Source organism: Miscanthus floridulus, chromosome 10 (genome assembly GCF_019320115.1).
Source record: "Miscanthus floridulus cultivar M001 chromosome 10, ASM1932011v1, whole genome shotgun sequence".
Taxonomy (NCBI): Eukaryota; Viridiplantae; Streptophyta; class Magnoliopsida; order Poales; family Poaceae; genus Miscanthus; species Miscanthus floridulus.
Window position 1 is genome coordinate 13,322,096 of NC_089589.1, and position 19,904 is coordinate 13,341,999.

At 42.5% G+C, this 19,904-nt stretch overlaps 1 protein-coding gene across 1 annotated transcript; it reads left to right on the plus strand.

The window, feature by feature from the left end:
- Nucleotides 1-1,304: 1,304 nt before the first annotated feature.
- On the plus strand, nucleotides 1,305-3,245 carry LOC136488031 (uncharacterized). The gene is made up of 2 exons (XM_066485087.1): nucleotides 1,305-2,726; nucleotides 2,829-3,245. Exons 1-2 carry the CDS (start codon nucleotides 1,305-1,307, stop codon nucleotides 3,243-3,245), a joined length of 1,839 nt encoding a protein of 612 aa, XP_066341184.1.
- Nucleotides 3,246-19,904: the final 16,659 nt, after the last annotated feature.

The following is a 19,904-nucleotide window of genomic DNA, read 5'->3' on the forward strand; positions in this document are numbered from 1 at the left end:
ATTTTGTGTAGCACGGTGTGGAAACCAAAAGCTATGTTGTATCCGATCGTGACTCGCTCAAAACTGCTCATCTGTTTTCTCCCAGGTAACCAAAATCATATCAAGCCAAAAATTTTAGTCCCACACTTGGTTCATAGCGAAAGAATTGGTGTACCAATGCTTATGGCCAAAGTTTTAGTTTCTGAAACTCTTTAATTGCATGAGAGAAGTGCTTTCTACCATTATTACGGCACTCAACTAATTACATATCTATATTTTTTGCTCTAACTTTGACAAACCTTAATTTTATCAAGCCTGAGTTTTAACTTACCATGATTTTGGTTGGGCAAGAGTCGGTTGGGCAAGAGTCGGAAGCTAGAACTAACTAACATATGTAACGCTTTGCCACTACGTGAAAAAAGATTTGTAGGGACGCGGCCCTTTTCACTTTAAGGGCAGCTGGCTCTTTAGCCGCCCCTACAGTGGCGCTGCCAGGCCACACCCTGTGCGCTGGACACCAGCCGCTCCTACAAATGGCACAGTAGGGGCGGCTGATGTCTCCAGCCGCTCCTACAAATGGGGGTCATTTGTAGGGGCGGCTGGTGATTGAGCCGCCCCTACAGTTGGATTTTTAGGGGCGGCTCAATCACCAGCTGCCCCTACAAATGTGTACAGTATATGTAGCAGCTACCACCTTCTTTCTCCTCGGGTCACTCACTCTAACCCGAGAAAAAAAATGTTGGGAGGCCTTGGGCTCCTCCCAAAAATTGCTCTACTAAGGGGGGAGGTTTTGATCTCAATTCCTTTGGTGGGGAGGTCGTAGAAGGTAAGAAAATGCTATTCCAACTCTTTAATTGAAGTTTTAATGGTTGGTTAGTGAGTAATTTGATTATTGGTTTTCTCTCTCCTCCATGGTGCTTGAGCTTTGTATGTAGCAAATTAGACCCTAGATTTGAAGCTATTAGTGTAAATTAGGTAGAGAAATGAGCTTACACTCTTCATTAGTCGATTTTGCTTGATTTTAGACCCTAGATTACACCATAGTTTGATTAAAGCAAATGCATGAGATCTAGTTCTAGATCTAGGTTTTTGTTTTTTTAATGAAATTGGATTTTGGGTGGCATGAAAGGTAGTTTTTTAGACCATTTCTTTGTGATGGTATATATTAACCATTTTATATTTCATTTCAAATATTTATGCGTTATATTAGTAGGCAATTGATTAATTATCCTCTACCATGGAGTATATATAATCATTCTCAATTAATTAATTATTAATTTGACTCATTTCGTATATTTTCTTTGGTTGTGTTGTATTTTTAAAAGATGGAGTACAGGAACTCTTGGATGTATGATTCGTTAAGATTCGAGGCACCTTTTCATGAAGAGGTTGACAATTTTATTGAAGCCGCAGAGAAGCATGCAGCGACGTTGATAGATAATAAGGATACAATTATTTGTTCCTGCAAGGATTGCGAGAACACGGTGGCATTAACAGATTTGAGTATCATCAAAGAACATCTGATCAGGCGAGGATTTGTTCGGAACTACACAGTTTGGATTCATCATGGTGAAACAATGGCAGTTGATGATGATGGCGATGTTCTAGAAGACGATGCCGAAACCCTGCAGTACCTGTCCCAATACTTAGACCAGCTTGCTCAACAAATGGATCATGACTTAGGCAATGATCAAGGTGGTGACATCCGCAATGAACAAGGTGGTGATTTATGCAATGATGGCGGAGCACGTGAGGGGGATAAAGACGACGGTGACAATTTGGATGAAATGCTTCGGGCCGTTGGACCAGAAATATTACTACAGAAGAGAGGTCTACAAAATCTAGAAAGGGTGACAAAAGCATCGAAGGAGACTGTGTATGGTGTAGAGAAGGGTTGTCCGGCACACTGGACACTGCTACGTTTTGTGCTTGAGCTACTCATCCTGAAGGCTAAGTACGGCTGGTCGGACTGCAGTTTTGATGATCTTTTGCGTCTCCTAGCATGGTTGCTTCCACAGCCAAACTCAGTTCCCGCCAACACATACTATGCGAAGAAGGTTATAAGTCCTTTGACAATGGGTGTTGAAAAAATCCATGCATGCCCCAACCATTGTATCCTCTTTCGTGGTGACACGTTCAAAGATCTAGATAAATGTCCTCGGTGCGGGGCTAGTCGGTATAAAGACAATGACCTTTATAGTGAGAGAGAAGCCTCCATAGCGAACAAGAGGAATAAGAAGGGTGAGAAAAAGGCGGTACAAGAATCTCAGCAACCAGAGAACACTCCATTAGGCAACGATGCAAAGAAGAGAAGAATTCCTGCCTTAGTAATGTGGTACCTGCCGGTGACCGACCGCTTGAGACGTATATTCCTGAACCCTAAGGAAGCCGCGCTCATGACATGGTGGCAAGATGAGCGCAAGGTAGCAAACGATATGATCGCACACCCGACCGATTGTAGGCAGTGGAAAGACTTCGATAAGAACAACAAAGAGTTCAGCGAAAATCTAAGGAATGTATGGTTCGCCTTGAGCACTGATGGAATGAATCCCTTCAACAAGAGAATGAGCAACCATAGCACTTGGCCAGTGATTCTGACCATGTACAACATCCCAACATGGTTGTGCCAGAAGAGAAAGTATCTTTTCCTCACGGTTCTAGTTTCTGGCCCTAAACAACCAGGCATTGATATGGACGTGTTCCTCGAGCCTGTGATGCAAGAATTTGAGAAACTTTGGAAGCATGGGGTACCGATGTATGATGCGTTCCTATAGGAGGACTTCACATTAAAAGCAATAATATTTGTCACTATCAATGATCACCCCGTGTTGTTTGCACTGTCTGGACAGATCAAAGGAAAGACAGGATGCTTAGTCTGTTTGGATGATACTAAATGGGTTTTCCTAGATGGATCCAAGAAGGTTGTTTACATAAGGAACCGTCGCTTCTTGAAGACAGTTCACAAGTACCGCAACAAATTATACATGAGATACTATGACAACACCCTGGAGAATGAACCCCCTCCGAAGAGACATCATAATGGAGACCATGTGTACAAAATGGTGAAAAACATAAAGATCGTCTATGGAAAGAAGAAACTGGATGGAACGATCAGAGATAGAAGCAAGGCCAACTGGAGATGCCACATCCATCTCCAGCTCGTATTGAGCAAAGGCATGATGAGATGCCACATCCTTCTCCAGCTCGTATTGACCAAGGGCATGATGAGATGGCAAGGACTTCTCCAGCTCGTGTCGAGCAAATGAATGAGCAGATGGCACAAGAGCAAGATGAGGACTTGCCTGAATGGGAACTCCGAAAGAAGCATCCCATTCACATAAGGCCAGTATATACTCCGATGAAAGATGTCACTTCAGCCAGCAAGTGGTATGCCCATGACCAGTTCAAGCCTGAGAACCAAATTAAACAAGTGAAAGGGCATGCTTCTGAGAAGGCCGTCACTAGCAAACTTCACCAAACGGCAAAGAGATATCCAGAAGTTGATACCATAAAATGGTCCAAGGATTACCCGGAAAAATACGAACGAGGCAAGCTCTTCCTACCAAACTGTGTCATCCAGCGCCTGCCACATGGAATGAGAAGGTTCCATGATTGGTACTTGCGTGTTGTCCCAACGAAACTAGAAATCATACAAGCATACGTACCTGCTGGCACATTTGGAAGCCCATCCGGGCTAATTGTCTTTGACTTCAACGATGTCCAGACATGCTTTCACCTTGGAAAAATGGAAATGAATCTAATTCGCACCTACGCCCTGTAAGTCCTCGCCCTCTAGATATGATATGAATCTAATGTTTGGATTTTGTTGTAACTAACCCACCCCGTGATCTGTAGAATGCAAACACACATTGTGAAACAAATGCCAAGTCTGAGCTCCGGGTATGTAGACCCTCAATCTATAGCAACAACAACTTTTAATAAGAGCTGGCTGCTGGGAAGACGGTTGCGGAGAAAGAGCAGATCCGGCAAAAGCAGATAAGGACCGAATCCATTAAGGTTGCGGCATTCATTGCACAATCTTTTAAAAACCTCCAGCATAACCAGATGATATGGCTACCATACAACTTCTGGTTAGTTCGACTCTAGACCTAAACCTGTGTTCCATATATTTTGTTCGATGCAAAAGAGCTTATGTGTTTGTTCTTTGACTAAATTCATGCAGCGACCACTGGATTTGTATAGGCGTCGATGTCGGGTGGAGCATGGCATGGGTCTTTGATTCAGCAGATTTTGAATGGGCGACATACAAGGATTTCGTAGCGATTATCAAGACGTATACATATCAACAATCCTCATTAGCTTTTATATGTGTATATATACTAGTAACTTTCACATTTGGATACAAACAAGTTGCATCTGCTAACATCATTCGAACAGGGCATTCAGGCACTATGTCACATTCCATGGAGGGAGGCATCATCCAGAAAGGAAGGAAAAGTTGGTTGTCAAAACTATGTGTGCGGTAAGTGTAACTAACTTTGGTACTTCATTACATGGCTTTCAATAGCATTACTTAACATTTCGATATGCAAAACACACAGTGCCCCAAACAGAGGCCTGGGAGTCTACATTGTGGATACTACGTATGTGCTATGATGAGTAATACAACTGCCTACCGGAGACACCCTAGTCTGGTAAGTTTGAACCACTTCGCCCGTACGTAGTATAGCTCATGTTATGAAGTACTAGGCCTAAACTTGTTCTCTTGTAGTGGAGAGAAGAGAAGCACCATAGAAGGGACGTGTACAAGGATGACGAACTCTTAGAGCTAGTCGGCGACCTTTGCAACTTCATATTGAACCAAATTGTGAATGTCAAAGGCGATTACCATGATGTACTGTCCGACTTAGGTAGTAATCCTACATATCAACACCTTCGTGAGCTTGAAAGGCTAGCTCTAGGCCGATGATAACAATTTGATGGACTTGTGATTTTGAACTTGTGGATTGGACTATGTAATGATAGACTTATGAATTATGACTTGTGATTTGAACTTGTGGATGTATATATGTATAAATGTGGTGGTTCAGATCTGAATTTGAATTATATATTCTGTGGATGTATATATGTATAAACTGTGGATGTATATATGCTGTAGACAGATTTGAATTTTTTAATTATTTTTTTACTGAAAAATGCACTGTAGGGGCGGTTCTAGATTGAACCGCCCCTACAAATAACAATTGTAGGGGCTGCTGGTGCTTCCAGCCGCACCTACAAATAACAACCGTAGGGGCTGCTGGTGCTTCCAGCCGCCCCTACAAATAACCTCTGTAGGGGCGGCTGAAAACACCAGCCGCTCCTACAAATCCATTTGTAGGGGCGGCTGGAAACAACAGCCGCCCCTGCAGAGGTATTTGTAGGGGCGGTTAGGGAGCCGCCCCTACAGAGGTCCTATTTGTAGGAACCCCTGGGGGGGCGGCTGGCGCAGCCGCCCCTACAGAGGCTCTTAAGCCGCCCCAACAGAGCCTTATTGGCGTAGTGTGCCGCGCCCTTGCTCTAGGCAACCAGCCTTTTATATTTAACTTCTATGTCCCCCTTGTTAAAAATTCAATCTGGAAACAAATTATGGCAGCTTCAAGATCACAAGCGAGTAGTCCAAGTAGTCTTGTAAATTATTTGAAGGCAGAGTAAGCATAAAAAATTGGAGAAGATCATATGTAAAAGTCTCTTGCAAGTTGCAATGGCCCTAGTGTATGCAAGGCAATGCTCCTTGGACAAATGCACAGTATGGTATGTTTGATGTTTTTCAGGATTCAGTTCTAGCCAGTAGATTTCTAATAGGCTACGATGCTTTTTCAACAGACAATAAATGTATATTTGAAGCTGAAGGCAACACAGCCAATGTAGCCAGCAAGATCTCTGATGCAAGGATTCGAGCTTGTGGTGCTTCTTCAGCAGGAACTCCATGTCTTTGTGTGTACTAAAATTTACCTGTCTTGGCCAAGAGTATGGAAGCATCAACACATTGTATCCTAGTTTTAATATAATCTACCACTTCACTTTTGTCACCGTTGAAAATGTTTTGTTCAGCCAAACTTGAGGAGATAAAATAATAAAGGGAGGTCATTGAAAAGAATTACCAAACTGAGTTTTCATGTCTCATTGTTTAAGGCACAGACTATAGAATAGGTAATTCTAAAAGATGATTCATGACACACACAACTAATGAGCGTGTCCTTGTAATTTGCTCCAGCCACACCAAGGACAATAGACATATTCTTATCATCAGCAAGCTCAATTAAAAATGCTTATAGAATATGGAAGATCAGGTGCCAAGGTCTCAAAATAATAGTTTTACCATTTTATATAGCACAGGAAAGTATTCGCTCATAGTTGATAGCAGTACAAACCATAAATTGAGCAAGATGGCGAGTGAAACTATACTCCCACTGACCTTCAGAAAAACTATACTCCCTGATCCAGCAGGTAATGTATCATTCTTACTTGAGCATATGTTATCCAGCAAGCTCAAACGTTCAGCATATAATCCAGGAACGGCACTGCTTCAATGAAAAACAAGGCACATATCATAGAATAGATCCTTGTGAGGTAGCCATCCCTACAGAAAAAGAAGGCAAGACTCCTGCATGTAAAGTACTACTTGGATCATTCATGCAACGTGACTATATCAAGTTGTAGATTTCATTAAATTATTCAAGAGTAGTAATTTTTAAAATGAAAGAAATTATAAAAAAATGTTTCTTTTTGTAACCTTTACCAACAGTAGAGACATGTCATAATATTAATAAAAGATTGAATACATGAATAGAGCATATTGATCAATTGACATATTTAGGAGAATCATGCAGATATCTGTAGAAGAGACTTGACCTCTGTTTAGGTTGTGATCAGAGGAGGTATCGAATATACTATTGGTCGTTCAAAAAAGGCTAGATAAAGTACACTAATTAGTAGGATGAATACTAACTTCATGCTGCCTTGTAACTCTGCTCCTATTAGCTACATAACCCATATATAGCAGGACCCAAAACTGAGTTTATATTGAAACACTATGAACCGGCAAGAACGAAGATAGAAAACAGAGCACGCTTAAAAGTGCGTGTTTTAATTTTGCTCTGTTTTACAATTCCCCGAAGAAAATAGTGCTTAGTTAACGTAATAGTTTTGATGGACCGGTGAGCCAATGTTTGCTAGCCTCAAATGTAAATGCTTTCACGTAAAAATAGTTGGCTAGTTTATATGAAGAGAGAAACATATGCACTGCTAACTTTCTTATTGTGTTTAAAATTTTGGCACCTCAATGAATATATTGTGTATCAATTCCAAAGTATTCCATGTAGTACCTACCAGAATCACAAGAGCACATCAGAATCATTATCGCACTTGTAGATGTTGCAAATGTCAGTTAAAATTTTAAAATACAGTACCATACGACAATTTTATGTGAAGCATGCTTTCACTGTCTTTTTTGGTACTTAATTATAGACTTTTCTGGCTTCATGACTTCGTTCTGAGCATTCATTTGGGCATGATATTTGACAATGATTGCAATCAAATGAAAAAGAGAGAAGGGAATAATAAACCATAAGAGTATGCCAGGATTTCCTAAGAAAAATATGTTGACAGAAAAAATAGCAATTCCTGAAATCTATAGAAAAGACCATTTATGTTGTCACGATTCTACTGAGAATGGGACGGATAACTCAGAACAGAGTTGGGTGAGAACAGAGTTTAGTATTTACCCTGTTTCCTGGTCTCGCACAAGGGACGGCCCAACCCCTTTGTCTATTCCTGGGCCGCCAGCCCAACCATTTCGTCTGATCCTGCGCCTGGCTGCCCAACGCATGCCCAGCCCGATGGATGTCTCGTGCTGTCTTCGCCTCCGGTTAATGGCTGCATTGCATCTCAGGCCCAGGCCCGCACCGCACGTAAATGGACCGGCTTGTGAGCCCAACGACAGGCAGGCCGATACACCGTGGCCCATGTGAGCCTTCCGTGCTCGGAAGTCGGAGCTTCCGAGCAGTCGAGCACGTCGATGCATGGCTGCTGCTCCAAGATTCGTCCATGCTGATGATGCACATGCACTGCCTGCCTCGAGGTAAAAAAGTGTGTCAAAAGTTAATAGGGATGGCACCATGCATTCTTTCAAATCTCAACAAAGTATCTAATGGAACTGGAAATACGGAAAGATAGTCTGTGCTATATTATTAAACAAATAAATTTCTTGGCTAAACAAAAGAAAATTCTTCACCTTGCATGCAGCTAGCTTCGCACGTGGATTTTGAGGGCGTCCTTCGGCCTGTGCGGGCGGTGTGACCCATTACTAATATACTTAAGTACCTTAAGCATTTATTGTGTTTCTAAAAAAAAGTATTTACTATGTATTAGGTTTTGTCTGTTCAAAAAAATGTATTAGGTTTTGTCTCAAGCATTCGTGTAGTCTAGAAGACGCAAACTGTACCTAACACGTAGTCCATTATTATGGCTATCCTTTGTTCTCTTATCTAAAAAAAATATATTATGGTCATCGATGGTTTCCTTCGTGTATCATGCTTCTCGTGTGTTGTGCCTGGCAAAATAAAGAGACAAATGCTTTGTCTTATTCTAATTGGTCGTTAGTCCTTACTATGCTGCTTTTATGCAATATATTACGGTTTACATTGTCATTATTTCATTTTGACACTTAATTTAGAACCCCGTTTAAAGTTTCGCTCGAGGCGTTTTTTTTTTGACATGTTGTGTTTTTATGCAATATATTCCAGTTAGTGAGGAGTAAACTAGCATTTTATTTTGATTATAAAATTATTTAGATATGTAGTGTTTTAGGCTGGTGCCGTTTCGCGTTGCTCATTTTTCGATGTCACCGAGTTACTCCGAAAAGCACGGGCCTGGTCGCAGTAGGAGTATGGCCCGTCGCCATCGCTAGGTACGTACAGTACCGCTCTAATGCCGCTGTGGTACGGTTGTCCAGGGAGATCGAGGTCCAGGCCTTGTTTAGATTGAAGAAAATTTCAACCTGATGAATAGTAGCACTTTCGTCTTATTTGGTAAATATTATCCAATCGTGGACCAACTAAGTTCAAAAGATTCATCTCGTGATTTTCAACTAAACTGTGCAATTAGTTATTTTTTTTATCTACATTTAATGCTCCATGCAAGTGGCTAAAAATTGATGTGATGGAGAGAGAGTGAAAAAACTTGGAATTTTGGGGTAATCTAAACAAGGCCCCAGTTAATTTAGGCAGTGTTTAGCGGTAGGAATTTGGATTTTGGGCTACTATAGCACGTTCGTTATTATTTGGTAAATAGTGTTCAAACATGGACTAATTAGGATCAAAATGTTCGTCTCGCAATTTCCCAGTAAACTGTGCAATTAGTTTTATTTTTTGTCTACATTTAATGCTCCATGCACGGGCCGCAAACATTCAATGTGACAGATACCGTAGCAACTTTTTGAAGTTGGGTGAAACTAAACGCGGGCTTATAAGAAAAAAATACTATTCTGGATTAAAAAAAAGATCAAGTTTAATAGCACGCGAACATTTCTGAAGCAGCAGCAGCCGGCATGGACGTGACGCGTACTATGCGTGTCCTGTGTATACCCTGCGGTCCAGGCTGCGGTCTCGTTTTCTATGGAGATGCGCGCTGCAAATGCAAGCAGGGATGTTGTTGGCGACGCTCCAGGTGTTCGTGGGTTTCTTTTCTTCTGAATGAAAATCTCCCAAATTGGCACGTGGATATATAGGCACCGTTCGGCTTGCTGAATCTTGATCGAAACCAATTAAAAAATACTGTTTTGACTGAATTATTATGAAAAAAAAAACAAGCCGAACAAATCAAATATGGATAAGCCAAATAGGGCCATAAGGCCCAACCAAACAAGCAAACAGGTGTCGTCCGGTCAGAATTTAGTTACTCCTACCTACTAAATGACGGGTAGAGTAAGGAATGAAAACTATCTACAGCATGTTCGTTTGGCTATGGTTTGTCGTAAACGATCGTAAATTTTCAACCAGAACAGTATTTTTCTCTCACTCAAACCCGCCAGTAGTACTTTTTCACGAACCAGCAATGATATGAACCAGTCAACCGAACAGGCTGCTAGTATCTGCTACCATCACTAATAGTAGGATTCTAAAAGTTTACAGAGATGTCATTGCTATGATTGAATGACCAAATGCAAATATAAAAAGTTAGTCTAAAGTGTCTTTGCTTTATGGGCTAGTGCTGGTACAATCGCATCCCATGTGCATCCTCCTTCCTTTTATGCCCGTGCCCTCTATGTCTGGCCCGCCACGACTTCGGCGCCCCGGTTGCCCTTCCGCCTCCCTCCTCCAGCTGTGTTTCAGTGGGCGTGCCATGCATTCCTCATCCCTGCCGGTTACTGTACCGTTGTAGGCTGTGCGGTGCGGCGCGGCTGCGTACGTCGTCCCTCGTCCGCCGTCGCCGGGTACGTACGCACGCACGGGGACTGATGCCCCGTGTCTCGTTCATGCATGACGCGTCAGACGCGCGGTCACGTGGCGTCCCTGCCCCTACCCGTGTCCTTGGATCCCATGGACGCTGCCCCGCCCGGCCATCATTCCGATGCCGCATTCGCCCGCCGGCCGTACGTGTCCTAACTCGAGAGTCGAGACGGCGGGGCGCTGGACCGACCGACGCTGGTGGCGGCCTCGTACGGACCTTGAGAGACGAGTTGTTTGCTACCTCTCACTCACTGCTCATTCCGTCCGTCGCCTGGTGCTTATACCGGTACGTACCCTGTCGTGTTTGTCCTGACCACTCTCCTCGCTACAGAGTACTCACTCCCTCCTAAAATAGTTTTAGAGACCGCTTGCGTGGTGGTCGCATTTGGCTTATAAGTCATGGCTTATTAATTAACGAATATTATTTTTCTCTCACATCAAATCTACCAACAGTACCTTCAGTTATGGCTCATAAACCAAACAAGCCCAAACGAACAAGGTGGAATTCGTTTTTCGAGAAACAACTTAAAATAAAAAAAAATTATTAAAAAATATCATCCATGTCTCTGGATGTCGTTCTATCCGTCAATGACCGAGGAGAAGCAAAGAAACTAAGATCTAAGCAATTCATGTCAGGTTGGTTCATTAGACGTATATCAAGGCTGGTATTGGCAACTGCTGCAGCAAACTCTGCATCATCGGGATGTACATGAGAAGGAGCATTGTCATGTTGTATCCAAATTGTCTCGTGGGCATCTTCTCGAGGCCAACAAACTTCTATAGCTGGTAGAAGTTTTGTGATCATGTAAGATCTCATTGTTTGTCTACCAACCTTCATTGTCTTTGTGATAGGTGTGCCCCTCGGCCTATTGCCACTTCTTCTTTGTGCTGGTTTCTAAAATTATGAGGATTAGTATGACAAATAATATAAATACTAATTCTTTTGTAGCGAAACAAGAATATAACATGACGAAGATTGCTGCCTCACGGACAAAAGGCCATACACCTAACTTGCCATCAAAATAGCATCAAACCTAGGTTGTGTAACACCAAAATAAAACATGACTTTATGAATTGCATTCTTGTTTTGCACTGTCCTGTGTGGGTCTTCTTCATCTGGATGCATACACAAAGTCTTAGTCTTCCTTGTCCCATTGAACAACTTTCTCAGCTATGTGGATAATATTTTTCATGATTCTGAACTTGGGATTATTTGGCAGTGAAAGGACCTAGGATGCCGCCTAGAGGGGGGTGAATAGGCGTTTCTGAAAATTAACACCTTTAAATGCGAAAACAATTAGAAAATGGAGTTTCCAAAATGGAAACTTCAAATTAAGAGTAATACCACCCCTCCCAAGTTAACCACAGAGTAAGCAATGTATAAAGAATATATCTAGAAGCTACAACCTTGCAACATAAGGTTAGAACAGAGAATAAATATTTTCAGCACAAGTATGAAATACCGGACCCCTATGTATACCGGACGTGTTCGGTATGCACGGTTTCTGCAGAGCAGCCCTAAACTTGCTCTTTTCGATTTCTATCTTCAAACCAAACTGCTGGCACCTACTAGAGATGACAATATACACAGAGAGCCTGCACAAAAACTGGAGCAACACAAATATCAAATGAAATGAGAATTGAGACACAATATTTGTTTTTACCGAAGTTCGGACTCGTTCGAGTCCTACTCTCCGTTGAGGCGGCTACGGGCGACCCAATGAAGGTCAGCCCTAGAGGGTACCACGAAGGTCACTCTAGCCGAAGTCTTTTTCAACTCCTTTTTCTCCTTCCACTAGTTGATTCCGAGGCAGCGAAATCGACCGTTACAAACTTTCCGAGGCACACCACAATCTCTAGGGTGCTCTCCGGTGATGCCTAGCCATCTAGGACCGAAGAGTCTAAGAGTAACAAATGCAAATCACGAGATTGACAATATGCACAAGTGCTCAAGTGGTGGCTTGCTCTCTTTTTCAAATTCTCTCTAAACCCATAAATGGATTTTGCGATATGGATCACACACTCACTAAGAGAGGGTTTTGGAGAGTTGGCAAGGCTCAAAAACGTGTATGTGTATCAGCAGAATCAGCAACCTCCAAAGGTGGAGGCTTGGGGGTATTTATAGCCCCCTTGGAAAAACTAGTCGTTACCAACTTACACTGCCCCAACGGTAACTAAGTTACAGTGACAATGTGAGGCGTCGGAACTCCCAATGAATGCCGGAACTCTCGACGCACGTCAAAACTCCTGACCCTCAGCATATTTAAAAACTAAGTAACTGAGTTGAAGTTTGTGAGGTGTCGAAACTCCCGACGCATGCCAAAACTTCCGACCGTTGGAACTCCTGACTTACGTCGGAACTCTCGACCCTCAAGGCATTTGAAGACTAGTCGTTGGTCTCTGGTCATCCATATCGGACACGTCTGGTAGGAATACTGGACATGTCTGCTATGACCAGGATAGTGAACCATCTAAGTCAGTTAAGCGCGAGACGTCGAAACTCCCGACCATTGTTAGAACTTTCGACTCATGTCGGAACTCCCGATGAACCAAACCGAGAACAACAAGAATTTTATCGTGGCTGGGCACATACCGGACATGTCCAGTATCAATAATAGACACGTCCGGTATTGCCAGATCATCAAAACACAGGTTAGCTCTTTTGTCTCTCAAATACTCAAAACTCACATGGGTTGGCTTGAGCACTTATGAAACATTATCTATCAACATGATGCATCCCTCTTAATAGTACGGCATTCCTATTAACTCAGATTTAAAAGTATAACGAATTTAAACCTTTTGAGTCGATCTTTTTCAACCAAAGCAGTGTATTCCAATCTTCATCAAGTTAGGGTGCCAACATGTCAACTTTGATCTTTTTCACTTGAGCATAACCATCTTGAGCACGTGACTTGATTTCATTCATCAAATTCTTGAATAATCCCAAATGTATCAAGTCACTTCCATCAAATACTCCAATAGTGATTTGATCCTTCACATTAATATGACCATCATAGCTTGATTAGTACCTCAACTAAATGCAAGTACTTCCTTCTTCACCCTAGCTAGGTTCTTCAGCCGCCAAGCCATCGCTTGCCCTTCACCCTTGCTTAGTACCTCGAAGCCTTTTCTTGCTATCTTCACCATCTCAAGCCATCAAGTCACATCTTGTGTTGAATCATCCATTCATTTGTATTGTTATCTTTTTCATTTCAATTTAGCAAGCTTCAAATATAAGACCATTCCATATGCAATCTCTCATGTCTCATTAATTAATTCTTACGAGCTTGCTTTCATACAGTACATGGATATCCCACAATAAATAGGCCTTTGCATGAATTCCATTTGCATTGTTGTCTTGTGCTTGAACTAGATCATTTATACAACAACATATCATTTTGGCTTTCATTAAGTACCTATGAGATAACCTATTACCTGTCCACAATTAGCAAATGGGTTAGACCTTTAATCACGTTGTCATTCAATCATCCAAAACCCACTAAAGGGCTAGATGCATTTTCAATGTTCCCCTTTTTGGTGATTGATGACAACTTGATTAAAGCTTACAAAAGAATATAAACATTTAAACTTTTGGGTTCAATGATTTATGAGAGGCTCCTCCTTAATATGTGTTTTTGATTAGAATTCATAAAATGACCTCAAATGTCAATTGCACATAATAAAACATATAGGAGACTTCCCCTAAATCATTGCATCCGTGGGGTGCATATGTGTGTGACAAAGTAAAACCGTGATGCATATGACAAGATATATCACACAAGAATAAATATAAAGGCATCACATCAAATATTTTTATTCTAACATGCATAGTCCTTATGAAAATAAATATAACACATGTATTTCACACATAGCACTCATTACACATTTTCTCAAGTCCACAAGCCACTAATATAATATAAATAAAGATCATGTCTCAAGAGATACATAGATAAAGCATAAGTAAGTCTCATCTCAAACTCAAGATACATCAATGAAGCTCAGAGACTAAAAAGAAGCTCAAGAAACTACAGCCTACAGTACATATCTTCAGGTACAAAGATAAGCAAATGAAACAAATATCCCAAAGCTTTAATCAGTCTCTCTCCCCCTTTGTCATCTATCACCACAAAGGTCCAACAATGACATACTAAGGACAAAGGGGCTGCAAGCCATCTCTGAAAGCTGTGATCACTCATCATCATCTTCATCTCTACCAGCATCCTCATCATCTGAGTGTGTAGCACCGGCTGGATGAGAAACCCGCACCAGATGGGTCATAGAAACTACCCATGAGGTCACTCCACTAGTCTGAAGCACACTCGTCTGCAGCACTGGGACATGGCTGAGAGTGAGTAGGCACCCAAGCCTATAGTGGTAAAGTGTTAGGGTGCTCTGGTGCCTGCTGCTCCTGTTGTCGCTGAAGGAACTCAACAAACTCTGTGCCGTACCTGCCCTACTGCTACTCCTCAGTCTTAGACTCACTAGCTGCCTCATCTGATAGTGGAGATCTAGGAGGATCAAGCTCAAGTCTAGCAGCAATCTACTTCAAAGTCCGAGTATCCTTCCTCCTAGCCTCCCTCTCCTTTTGCGGATAGGTCCGTATGTCCTTGCACATCCCAAAGATAACACTGAACATCTTGTAAATAGGAGAAGGAGGACTACGGTGATGTGAAGAAGAACGTGAAGGAGCATGTGGTAGAGGGGAAGCTCGTCCTGCTGATGCACCACCTATAGGTGCATCTGCCTCTAGTGCTGCTGCTGCTCCTCCTGGTCCTGCTGGAGGTACCCCAACCTCAGGCAAATCTGTAACAATCTTTAGGGCCTTATGTACCTTGTCATACTCAAAGGTATGCCCTATGACCTGCTCAATCATGTGCATGATGTAGGGAGCAAAACCACAACCCTTGAGGGGCCTCTCACCAATGCTCCTGATCTCGCACCATATGAAGTCAAAGACACTAAAGGGTCATGCATCAGGTGCCATCTTGTGAAGCAGGTTCCTGGAATAATCTGCAATGTTTTCCTCAGTGTTATCCTAAACGCTAAACGGTAAACAGTCGGTCACCTACCGTTTAGCCTATTATTCGGGCAAAACGGGTGTTTAAACGGGAAAAACGGCCGTTTAGACGGTTAAAACAACCGATTAAACAGAAACGGTGTACCACCGTGTAGCGTTTAAATGGTGTGTAAACGGGCTAAACGGCCGTTTAGGCGAACAGTGGTTTTCCTTATCTCCACCCTTGTAGTCAATGGTCTTCCTAAACATCCTGTCCAAGTATCTGTAAGTAGGGTGAAGACCTAGAACCTTCCCCACTGCTCCTCTCTCACCCCCTGGTGGGTACATATAGGTAAGCTGCTTTAGAGGCAATACCTGCTCTGTGTGGATCCTATCTTTCTAAAGATCATCATCTAAGAAGCCATGTAGAGCTGCAAAAGCATCATAATCAACACTGTACCACTGGCCCTCAAGCATCCAGTGCATATGCTTCTCATCCTCCTCAACATATAGGGTGGCGTAGAACTGAGCTACCACCTTTGTGTTCCAGTCATGTTGGAACTCCATAATCTCATAAACCCCTGTATGCTCACAAATGGCAATAGTGTGATCAATGGAGGTCTTCTGCAAATCTTTGATGTACTGCCAGTCAATCCGCTGAGACCTAGCAATCACTGGGTTCCTAGCAAGGATCACACTGGTGTAGAAGTCCATATGAAAGGCTATCTGAAATCGATGATCAAACTAAATCCTAGACAAGCCCCTTGGATCAATTCTTCTCTCATCTCTGGCTCTTCTGGTCATCCCTTTTCCTCGATAGTCAACTCTAGAAACATAAGAGGGTACACTAGGTGGATGTGGCTCAAGTAAACCATAGTGCATACCCTGACCTGGCTGGTGCTGAGCTAGAGGTACTGCCTGCTCCTCCTCAATCTCTTGCTCATCATTTGAGCTACCACCATCTGAATCTCTGTTAGTGCTCTTCCTCTTTTTGGTACTAGGCTCCACTCTATACTCCTTTGTATCTGTGTTAGAGGAAGAACTACTGTCTCCCTCTTTGTACTGTGGAGCACCCCTAGTAGCCCAGGAGAGTCCCCTGCTACTGCCCTGCTCCTGCTGACTATATCTAAGATGCATTTCCTGTCTTGTCTTCTTGTATTTCTCCAAAGGTGGATCATGCCTATGCTTAGACCTAGGCTCCTGTCTCCCGCTCATGGCTGCTGTCCTGTATCTAAAGATATGCAAGGAATTTTAGATACATGCCCAACCGATAGCTTATTTTAGTCAAAATATAGAAATAAGAATAACTATCCTATGCTTTGCAATCACCTCAACCTAACAAGGTCACAAGGTTCACAAATCACAATATACAATTAAACTTAGTCCTATGAATCAACCACTGAGAAGATTTGAAACAAGGGAGCAAAACCTGCTCTGCTATCCCATACTGGACATGTCCGGTACCGGACACGTTCGGTATGAGCGGACAACAACCCTAACCAAGGTCCTTCGCTTAATCTTCAACCAATCCAATCCAAACTTTGGGCATTGCTTCTAGATAGGTAATGTAGCATCTCTACCAAAGGAATTCTAAAATCATGCCCTAACCGCTTAGATCGGATGAGGTCTGGTATTAGGGTACCTTATGAGAGTGAATGAAGATGAGATTGGAAATCCAAGTCTTGGAGTCTTCGATCTTGATGCAAATCTCCTCCGATCCAATTTCCCTCTCTTCCTTTTCACGGTGGAAGCTCGAAATCACCAATGGAGGTCGAGGAGAGGCAGCTGGGTTGGTTGGAAGAGGAGAAACTAACTTGGCTGAAGGGGTACCGGCCATTTTATAACCCCGCTCATACCGGACACGTCCGGTATGCATACCGGACACGTCCGATATTTGCGAGCTAGATGTTCTTGTTCCAAATTTCATTCACTTAATTCCAATCCCATTCTCTATCATTTCTTGATCCAAAAACATGTATGTCCTTATGTCGGTACAGAAAGTGACCAACTAGTTAATATTTGTAGTTTTGCCATACGTTGTGATCGGAGGTGGCCTAGCACTCAATGACATAGGGTTTATACTAGTTTAGGCAACATGCCCTACGTCCAGTTTGAGTCGATCGGTGACTTTATTCCTGAGCCTAGGTGCTCAAAGTCTGCAGTGGGGTTACAAACGAGAAGGAGAAAGATATGGTGTACGAGAGGTCTGGTCGGCTCTAGTCAGAAGGGCCGAGAGCGACAGGAGCTCCGCTATGAGCTAGGTGTTCAAGCGTGTGCTTGAGGTCCAAACTTGGCGGTTCTGTGGTTGTGAGCTAGTGAACTTGATCAATCTAATGAATCTAAAGGGACTGAGTTTGAATCAACTTGGGTTAACTTGGTCTATTGGGAGAGAGCGCATCCCCTTTTATAGATGAAGGGGATGGCCTTACAAGTGAGAGGGAGAGAGTATGAATGCTTCTAAGCCTTGTTACCCACGCCGATGGGTACAAGATAATGGTAGGCGCCCACAACACTGTTGATGTCACTGTAGAATGTCAGATACACATGGGAGGTCCATCGTCTTATTTGGGTATGGCAGATGTCGGTACCTGCATATACTATTGATGTCTAGAGGCATGTGAGGAGTTTCACCATGTGCACTTGGTATGGTAAATCCTGGCAGCCACAACACTATCGATGCCCAGGGGCATGTAGGGAGAGCCTTACCATATGGGAGTCAATGGCGCCCGTAATACTATAGGGAAAATGTCGGCGCCTACAACACTATGTATGTCAGGGAGGTTATAGAGTACTGTTCCTATAGGCGTTCAGGGTATGATCCCTGGTATCGCGGTTTGATTTATGCGCCCTGCCTGGCTTTCTCTATTTGTTCCCTGGTCCTTTCCGAGCGGACGTCCCTAGTCGGTTGGTCCCAATCGACTCTGATTGCGCCAGTCGGAGAAGAGCGGTGAGCAGGGCTTCTGTGAACCCTGGTTGGAGATGTGGGGTCAGAGTCGGAAGTAGTCCATGGGCCTAGCCTTCTGATTGGAGAGGCCATTGGAGGCGACTGGAGTCTACAGCGAGCGCTCTGGTCGGAGAGGTGGGCCGAAGGAGTCGATAAGCGGGCGTTGTTCCTCCTCGGCCAGACCTTCCAGTCGTTGACTAGACCACCCTTTTGCCCTGTTGTTTTAGACTCTTGGGTCGGCCCATGAGTTGCGTGCTGTCAGCTTGGGCCAAGCCTTGGCGTGGAAGCCGGTCCCCGAGGGACCCCAGGTTTACGAACCCGACACCTTGATCCAAATAAGGTGTAATTACTTTTGTTGTCCAAATGCCATGAGTATCACATCTCTTTTCCAAATATTTGGCATATATAGATTTTGATTACTTGACAGAGAGATTGTGAGACATAGTAGATTGTGGACTTAAGAAAGCCATGTCATGTGTAATTAGCCAATCAAACAATCAAGGAGAGCTATAATTATCACATGATAAGGCTAGGTCACAAAGACCAAGATTCAAATAGTTTTTCAAATTCACACCACCTACACATGCTAGTAATGAGTTTTGAAAAACATCTCTCCTATGTCACACAAATGCACATTCTAACATATAAAGGGCCTTAGATGCACTTACATTGCATATATGTAAAAACATACCTTAGCCTTGTGCCCACAAGAATACCACTAAGAAGATACATAGCATGATAATCTTTATGTTAACCTTAATTGCCAAATAATCATGCTAGATAAGAAATCAATTTTTCATCCAAAGGACTACAAAGAATGCTAGATAAATTTGTTAGTCCACAAGGTGCAAAATAGAAACTGAGCTCCCCCTAAATAAGTGCTTTAAGTAATTTGAATGACTTTTATATAGCACTTTATTCTATTAAGAATTTGGGAGTCAATTTTCTATTTTGAACCACAACCAAATAATTAGCCATATTTAAATTTGAGATCAAGAGATGCTCACAATCCATTAAGATTTGATAAACCACAAGCTTCTGAGTACATGAAGGATATATGAAAATATATGGATTAAAGACTCAGTAGCAATCCAATTAGTGTTCTGGTTCCTGCAATACCAGACACGTCCGGAATACGCAGAACAAAAACACTTTCTTTCTATCCCTGGCCATACCGGACACGTCCGATTGGTGTAGGACAGAAATAATTAATTCGCTGCTTGTGATTCTTCATTTAACTCTATTATTTATTGTATACCTGCATCTCAACAAATGAATTGCTCTACTAGAGAGCTATTAAAAGCATCATATGGCAAACATGATAATTATTAAGTAAAACTAATTAGCCACTTTCAATTTTTCACAAGAATGCCTATTTGTGAGTCATTGAGCACAAAACAAACAAAGTGGCTATCCTATAACGGTTTAAGTACTTGTTACCAATGGTGAAAATGAAGTAAATGATATATTCATTAAATTATCTTCGGGTCAACCATATAGGAGATTATGATGAGAATTGATTGATAGATTGAGT

Coding starts and splice junctions, on each gene's coding strand:
- LOC136488031 (XM_066485087.1), top strand. CDS start 1,305: ATGGAGTACAGGAACTCTTGGATGTATGATTCGTTAAGATTCGAGGCA. Junction 2,727..2,828: donor AGAAACTTTGGAAGCATGGG/GTACCGATGTAT, acceptor CTGTCTGGACAG/ATCAAAGGAAAGACAGGATG.